This window comes from Crocuta crocuta, unplaced genomic scaffold, assembly GCF_008692635.1.
Source record: "Crocuta crocuta isolate KB4526 unplaced genomic scaffold, BGI_CrCroc_1.0 scaffold10, whole genome shotgun sequence".
NCBI classification, from domain to species: Eukaryota; Metazoa; Chordata; class Mammalia; order Carnivora; family Hyaenidae; genus Crocuta; species Crocuta crocuta.
Genome location: NW_027527551.1, coordinates 5,083,166 through 5,092,019, shown reverse-complemented (window position 1 = coordinate 5,092,019; position 8,854 = coordinate 5,083,166). Strand labels below are relative to the sequence as shown.

At 36.0% G+C, this 8,854-nt stretch overlaps 1 protein-coding gene across 13 annotated transcripts in view; it reads right to left on the bottom strand.

Annotated features, from left to right (window-relative positions):
- The window catches only part of KIAA0586 (KIAA0586 ortholog), a 112,122-nt gene that overhangs the window by 58,833 nt on the left and 44,435 nt on the right, over positions 1–8,854 (bottom strand). For all 13 annotated transcript variants that reach the window (XM_077768745.1, XM_077768762.1, XM_077768692.1 and 10 more), the window contains 4 exons: positions 8,440–8,558; positions 5,165–5,364; positions 1,078–1,237; positions 288–507 (listed from right to left, as the gene is read on the bottom strand). In XM_077768745.1, coding sequence (XP_077624871.1) covers positions 288–507; positions 1,078–1,237; positions 5,165–5,364; positions 8,440–8,558 — 699 coding nt within the window. The remainder of the gene's footprint in view (positions 1–287; positions 508–1,077; positions 1,238–5,164; positions 5,365–8,439; positions 8,559–8,854) is intronic.

Sequence of the window (8,854 nt, the reverse complement as noted above, 5' to 3'; positions counted from 1 at the left end):
GCAAGAATCATCTTCCATGTTACTAACAATATCATAACAATATATACCTTTATATATATAAATATATTTTCTGTTTCAGAAAAAGTCTTTTCAAATGAGAATTGAAGGCCTAAATAAATTTGGTGAAATTTTTAAAAACTTGAAGTTTATGAAACTTCTTTCTACTAAAGTATAAAGTAGCTTATGGTTTATAAAACTTCATTTATCATTTCTGATATTTTTAAGGGTTCACATATGTCAACTTAAGATGAAATGCAGTTGCTGAAAGTAACTATGCTATCACTTACATAGCTCTTGGGTGAAGTTCTCCTTGCAGAGAGTTGGGATTCTCTTCTTCCAAGGGCAGGTCTCCATCGCTCCACGGCCTAGGACGCTCTGGGCCTGGTATCTCCAATTTCTCAACAGAAATCTCTGACAAAGTTGGAGTAAGAGCTGCTGCCGGAGGAGGTGTAGCAGCAGGAGTAACTGTTGGAGTATTAACAAGTGTGATGGCAGGCATATCATTTCCTAACGATTTTTTGTTTGAAAAGAAAGGAAAAGATACAAGTCATTAAACAACTCCATAGGAAGGCAAGATATATTGTTTCAAGAATTTCTTAATATTTTGGCATACAAATAATGGGGATAATAATAATGATAATAATAATAAATAATAATAATAATAATAATAATGGGAAAATTCCCAAATTAATTTAGTAAAATATAAGAAAATAATCTTGAAAAGACATTACTTTTAACACTACCATGAACTTAAAGGCAGTCTAAGTGTGCATTAGATCATATACACTTTTTTTAATGGTTTGTTTTTTTTTTTAAGTAATCTCTATGCCCAACATGAGGCTCAAACTCACAACCCTGAGATCTAGAGTTGCATGCTCTAGGGACTGAGCCAGCCAGGTACTGCTAGGAAACTAAGAAACCAATTTCTTAGTTTCTTTGCAAGAAAAAAATGATTTACTAAAACCTAGTAAGCAGTAGGTATGTACATTTTAATCTATAAAGCATCTTATAAAGTAAACCATGAAATCTTATTTAAGTTATTAGATCAAAACTGAGTTATAGAAATAAGGTTTCTACCTTTTTCAGCAAATATTTCTTTCACAGGAATAGCCAAATCATGATCTGATTCAGAGGGAGTAGAATCTGGAGTTTTTACCAACACACGCTCCATAGGAGGTGATGAAGGTGAATGAGGAGGAGTTGGTTGTGGGGTAGGCACTGGGGTACACACTCTTGCCTAAAATAAAACAAGATAAATGATGTTTATAATCACCCATATAAAGGTAATGTAAAACAATGAAATGAGCTCATTTGGAGATTTAATAGAATTTAAATGGATGGGGAAGAAATGGAGACCTAACTTCCCTAGCTCTTGAACATCTAGCTGTTCCGTTTCAAGACTAGCCTGCAGAAAGCCTCAGGCTATTACAATAGCTCTGAGTCTGAAGTAGGCCCCAAAGAAATCGAAGGCTCCCTCCTTTGATATAGATAGGAAGACAGAGCTGAATATACAGCTAAAGATCAAATGCAAACACAAGCTGGGTAGGCTATGTAACAGAAAGGAAGCATTTTAACTGACAAGATATCAGTGAGCAGCTTTTTAGCACAAGAGATCAGAGCCTGTGAAAAGCAATGGAAGCGGAAAAAAAAGGAGGGAGGATGCAATGAAGACAATATGAAAAAAGTACTGGGGAAGAAAAAAGTAAACACTTTAAAACTGATTTGTTAAATATGTAATCATTCAAATGAGTCAGAATTCAAAAAAGTACAAAAGAAAAATAATGAGGATTAAATCTCCTTTCCTAGCCATGTTCTGTCCACCTAGTTCCCTTCCCAAGTCATCAAACATAATCTTGACTTAACTCATTTCATATGTGTATAGATTATCTACAGAACAACTTCCTAACAGTGGGATTGCTTGTTTAAATGGTTAACTGCATTTTTAATTTGAATACACATTGCCAGTTTCTCTCTACAGGGTTAATATTATTGTACACTAACCACAAGAACATGAGAATTCCGATTTCCCCAAGGTTTTCTACACAATGACATTATAAAACTTTTAGAATTTTACCAATCAGTAAAAATGAGGTGTCAGTGATTTTTTTCTTATTATCAACCACATTGACCATCTTTTTATATGTGTATGAGCCATTTGTATTTCTTTTTTTGTGTGTGAACTGTCTAGACATGTCTTTTACCTATTTTTCAAATACACTGTCTTTTTCTCCTCATTGTAAAACATCCTTATACAGGAGGGTAATTAGCCTTTATTCTGTATGAGTTGAAAATTGATAGCAATTTAAAAACCATGAAGCATATTAAAAATTCTATAGTACTGCTTAATAATTAGCATATTCTCAGCTTTTGCTTTTAAATGAAAGAAATATATGGTTTTTTTTTTCTTCTTGACTGGATAAAACTACAGCCAAAAACGTACTGTTTCAAAAACACTACTGACCATCACCATGTAGAGGATCTGAAGGTATTCTACTAGTATTAGTAGTGGATAATGAAGATAAACAATTAGTTATTGAGTACCACATTCTAGACACTAGATTAAGTTACTTATGTTCATCATCTCACTATATCTTCCACAAAATCTTGGCTAAGAAGATAACAGTATGATAAAGATGTAAGTCTCTCCAAATTAAACCAATCAAAACTGGATCAATTCCCATAAAAATTCCAAAAAAATCTTTTACAGAAATTGAAAACTAAATTTTAATGTGTATTTAGAAGATCGGAAGGCCAAGAAAAGCCATGGCAATTCTGAAGATAATGAACAATATGGCAGTAGTGGAAGGGAGCTTGCCCATCTAGATACTCAGTAAGCAGATTTGATAAAATCTTGGTCATTTTAACTCTGTATTTTCTCTATTATACTTGAGACTAAAGTAACAGAGCTGAGGGTTCAAATTCAGATCTTCCCAGCTCTGAAGTCCATGCTCTTAACAATTGTATATACTGCCTATTATTACTGATTTTTCTACATTTTCTCATTGAATCACCCTCATGAGAGTATGAATATGCAGCACACAGGCAGAAAACAAACCAGCGTTAATTAGCACAGAGAAAACCATAACCCTGACAACATCTGCACTGCATGCATTAGCAATGAGCTAAGAAAGCACAAACCCAAATGATGTACCTAATCTCGGACATAATAATCACATCAATTACATTATTCCATCTCCATAAAATTCAAATATGTAACTTTATGGGGTTTTTCAAGTTTATTTTAAGAGAGAGAGAGCATGCACACATGTGTGTGCAAGGGAGAGGCAGAGAGAGAGGGAAAAAGAGAGAATCCCAAGCAGGGTCTGCAGTGTCAGTACAGAGCCCGACTTGAACTCATGAACCAGAAGATCATGACCTGAGCCGAAATCAAGAGTCAGACACTTAATTGACTGAGCCACCCAGGCATCCCTGTAACTTCACATACCTCAAATGAGTTAATTTAAATGTTTCACCTGTGTAAAATGATGCCCTCGTGATCTATGAAATCAGAAGTAACTACAAAGTTTTAAACAGGTGGTAATAGTATAGAGTCCATATATATATAACATGTAGAATTCCATGTTGCTATAATAACAATAAAATAGAAATAAATAGAAACTATTTAACACGGTATGGCTGATGAAATAAACAACAAAAAAAGAGCCTAAACTATATTGTCTTTTAAAGATTAAAAATATCAGTTTATATAATAACCAAAACCAACTTGTGACTGTTGGCTATATCATGAATAAAAAATATCCTATAAAGGTTAATTTGGAACAACAGGAAGATTTGAATAGGGACTCTATATTACATAGTATTAACATATAAATGTTAAATTTCTTTAGGAATATGATGATGGCATTTTGATTATGTAAGAGAGTATCTTCTTTTTATGAGATATTGCTGATGATCAGAAGTATCATGATATCTGCAACTTTCACATGATTTTTAAAGAATATGTAACATATAAAGACAGATAAAATATGTCAGAAAGTTATCAACTGGGGCTCCTCGGTGGCTCAGCTGGTTAAGCGTACAACTCTTGATTTCAGCTCAGGTCATGATTTCACGGTTTGTGAGTCTGAGCCCCCATCTGTGCTGTCAGTGCAGAGCTTGCTTGGGATTCTCTTTCTCTGCCCCTCCTCGACTTGCTCTCTTTCTCTCAGAAAAAAAAAAAAATTTATTAAGTTACCAAGTGGTAAATACCAGGTAGAAAGTACACAGATGTTCACTGTATCATACTTTCAACTTTTTTATAGATTTAAAAGTTTTTAAAATAAAATGCTGGGCAAAATATTACTATAGCATAGCAACAAAAAAAAATCAATCTGCACCACAAACTATGACCTTATTACAATACCTAATGAAAAATTTGTCCATCTTCTTTTTTCTTTTTTTCTTTAAAATTTTTTTTTATGTTTTATTTATTTCTGAGAGAGAGAAAGAGAGAGAGACAGCAAGAGTAGGGGAGGGTCAGAGAGAAAGGGAGATACAGAATCCAAAACAGGGTCCAGGCTCTGAGCTAGCCGTCAGCCCAGAGCCCGACACAGGGCTTGAACCCACAAACCATGAGATCATGACCTGAGCCCAAGTCAGACGCTCAACCGACTGAGTCACCCAGGCGCCCCCATCTTAATTTTTCTAATGTTTATTTATTGATTTATTTTTGAGAGAGAGTGTGCAACCAAGAATGCAGGGGAGGGGCAGAGAGAAAAGGAGACAGAGGATCCCAAGGAGGCTCTGCACTGTCAGTGCAGAGCCCAACATAGGGCTTGAACTCACAAACTGTGAGATCATGACCTGAACCAAAATCATGAGTCATAGTCTCAACTGACTGAGCCACACAGGCACTCCCATCTTACCGTTTTTTTGTTTGTTTTTAATGTTTTTAATTTATTTCTGAGAGAGAGAGACAGCATGAGCAGGGGAGGGTCAGAGAGAGAGGGAGACAGAATCTGAAGCAGGGTCCAGGCTCCGAGCCAGCCGTCAGCACAGAGCCCAACGTGGGGCTCGAACCCACGAACCGTGAGATCATGACCTGAGCCAAAGTCGGCCGCCCAACCAACTGAGCCACCCAGGCACCCCCCCATCTTATTGTTTTTTAAGAAATGTACCAAAAATTCCCCAGGACTCCAAGTCATGAAAGGAGAGTCACTCCTACCGGCAAGTATGTGTTGTTTGTCGAAACATCTCCAGAAACACTTGTGGCAGCAGGACCCTGCTTCTTTGCTTCTCTGTCACCCAGCATGACAGCAATGGTCTCAGCAAGAGCTTCATTCACAAAATGGCTAATCATGTCTGAATTCACAGGAACCCCAGCATCAACAAAAAGCCGGAGGGCACCATTGCTTGTTCCTTCCACTAAAAAAAAAAAAAAAAGAATTCAATTCAATAATTCAAATCTTACTTATTAAATTTTTAGAGATGCACACTGGTGTTGTATATAAAGGATGAATCACTGAATTCTACTTCTGAAACCAATATTACACTGTATGTTAACTAAAATTTAAATTAAAAAATGTAGAGATGTAAACATCTGTGTAAAAGGGGGTAGGAGAAAGAATAAAAATGAAAATACAAAATTATTTGTTACAAAAGAGAATAAGAAGACAACTTACATAATGAACATCCGTTCTAAACAAACCAAAAAAGGGAAGAAAACACCCAGGTGTAAACTTTATTCACATGGCCTCTTCCCTACCACCTCAGAATTTAGTGATGGAAAGGATCTACATCCACTTAAATGTTCTCACCTGAAAACAACTCACATTTATTTCCAAGAGTAGGGTAACAGGAAACCCTATGATAGATCTTGTCTAAAACACAAAGACACAATGACTGGGGGATTTTAGAGAAACAGTGGCTGCTGCATAAAAATGAAGACAAATCTTCCTTCTTTCGAGTTTCAGATACACCAGATATCAACACTACAGACTAAATCTACTCAAACTTGTATAGTAGTTTACATGCTTGATATCAGAAGCTATATAGATAGGTAAATTAATATTCCAAATAGGTAATACTTTTCATTTGTAAAAATGTTCATAAAATGCAGTTAAAAACTTCCTTAACAAACTTCACTAGATTTAAAGTGGCTACATTTCTAAAGCTCTGTGTGGAGAACAGGTAAACAATGATCTATACGATTCGATAGAGAGGTCATCTCTCCAAAGAGAACTCCTTAATTAGTACAGCTAAGGCAGCAGTATCCAAAATTTCCCAAAAAGTGAGTACAGTTGTTTTGGGATCACTTGTTGAGGGATAAGTAACAGCAATTTACTCTGCAGTTACCATATTAAAGACTATCAAATTTTAAACTTATATTTAACAGTATATGTAGGTACATCTTTTCAGTTCTCATAATTTATTGTTTTGGTATGACCAGAAATCAGAACATCTCTGTTATAAAAGCCAAAAGCCCTACCCAGATGTAGGCAAAACAAAAGTAAACACAAGTGTTTTAAATAGAAGAGAATAGGCTCTAAAAGCCCAGTTTGGAAATTTTAAGATTTTCATCCAGGAAAACAAATTTCCTCATCACTTCGTTGGTCATTTTTTCCTTCCTTCCAAAAAGTGATGAAAGAAAACCCGGGGTGGTAGCAGGGGAGGAAGCATTCAAGTTATACTAAACAGGAAGAATTAACCCAATGCAACAATAAATGGTATAGAGTGAGGGTATAGGCTATAGCCAGGTAGAGATGAGGAAAAGCAAAGAAAAAGAGAATCAAACAAACAGTAATTCCAAAACCGTGGAGATTGGGCACTTAGAAAATTCTTATTAATGTAAACCGAAACTAAGAAAGAGCAGGTCATGTTAGAAAAATGAGATACATTTTGGACATTTCAAGTTTAGGATGCCAGTGGAGCCTCAAGTAGAATATTCATCAACAAACAGAACTGCAACCTTCCAGCCTAGATGTTTGGCTTACAAGTCATCAACTGGGGTAACAAATGGCAAGAAGATACTGGAGGAAAAAAGAACAGAAAAGAAAGAAGTCAAAGCACAGAAACTTAGGAGGAACAAGAACAGAATGGATTCTAAGAAACCAAAATGAGTAGGACATTTTAAGAACTAGAGGTGGTCAATAGTGCCCATGTTAGAGCCAGGTAGGAAGATAAGAATTTGGAAAAAAGGTTATTCTTGACAATCAAATTCTGTGAGAGTGATGAGTTTCATTAGGGAGAGGGCAGAAAGCTCTATAATGACTAAAGAGAAAATGGCAGTGAGAAAGTAAAAGCTGTAAATGTGGACTCTGAAGACTAGGATTTAGGCAGTTAAAAGATAAGTCTAGTCTACGGAAGAAGAAAATTGGGTAATTCTGGGGGCACCTGGATGGCTCAGTCGACTAGGCATCCGACTTCGGTTCAGGTCATGATATTGCGGTTTGAGTTCGAGCCCTGTGTCTGGCTCTGAGCTGTAAGCACAGAGGCTGTTTCAGATTCTCTGTCTCCCTCTCTCTCTGCCCCTCCCCTGTTCCTACTCTGTCTCTGTCTCTCAAAAATAAATAAAACATTTTTTTAAAAATTAGAAAAAAAAGAAAAGTAGGTGATTCTGGATGGGAGAGAAGGGAGAAAAAGAGAGAATGATACAAAGAAATGTTTAAAAAAGAAGAAGAACAAAGTTGAAGAACTTACACAATCCAATTTCAAGACTCATTTTTATATTACAATAATGTGTGTTATGGACACAAAAATAGACTTGCATATCAAAGGACAAAAGAGAAAGCCTAGAAATAGAGTCATAAATATTTGGCCAACAGATTTTCAGCACAAGTGTCAAGACAATTCATTAGGACTAAGGTACAGTAGTGTTTTTTATCAAAACTCATCAAACTGTACACTCAGAATTGGTGAATTTTATGGCAAGTAAACTAAACCTCAAAAAAGCTGATGGAAAAGGAGGCAGAAGATCAGGGGAAGAGGGGAAGGAGGAAAAGGAAGAAGAAGGAAGGGAAGAAGAAGAAGAAGAGGAAGGAGAATGAGAAGAGAATGATACAGGTTCCATAAAGAAAAAGGCTCCTTTATCCACTCAGTGAACACGTAAAGTCTTATTAGGTGTCAGTCAGAGGCTAAGCACTAAAGGAGAAACATCCTCAATTTATAGTCTAGTAAGTGAGGCAGATATGTACTCCAATCGTAATCCAGTCTGATAATTCCCATAACAAAGATACATACAAAGTGCTATGGGAAATAATAGAGAGATTTGGGCTGGGAGGGATGGAGGCATGGAATAATAATAATAATCTGAATGCTGCCATATGAAATAAGGGGGTGAGAGAGCCTCCACTACAGAGAACAACAGGGAAAGGATTATTGGAAGGAAGAGCTTATCTTTTGTCAGCCAAAGACTACTCAACCTCTAAACTACATAAATCCATGACTTGCAGGTTTTATCCTTTAATAACAAAAAAATTTTAAAGATTTGATTTTACTTACCTATGTCAGAAGTCGGTGGCTCACTTGCCTCACTGACTGAAGCACTGACATTTGCTATGGCCTGTTGTTGGATTGGAAAGAGCCCAGAGATAATTCTTGACATTATTTCTTGCTCTACCCTGGGGGATAAAAGTTGAGGATTCCTCAATTTGACTGAAATGTATAAAGTATTAGAAATACCATCCTTAAAAGTAAACTTTACCCATAGACACTAACATTTACATGTAAAAGTAGTGATTCTGAAAATTGAATCTGGAGAGAAAAAAATAAATCAAATATATCTTCTAGCAAAATAGACCACATGAAACAGAATCTCCATGTAGAAGAAAGTTTAGGTCAAGAATTATTTGACATATCCTGTACCTAAAATGTTGGGCTCCCTACTTTGAAAGCACCCATATAAAACCATGCAAGA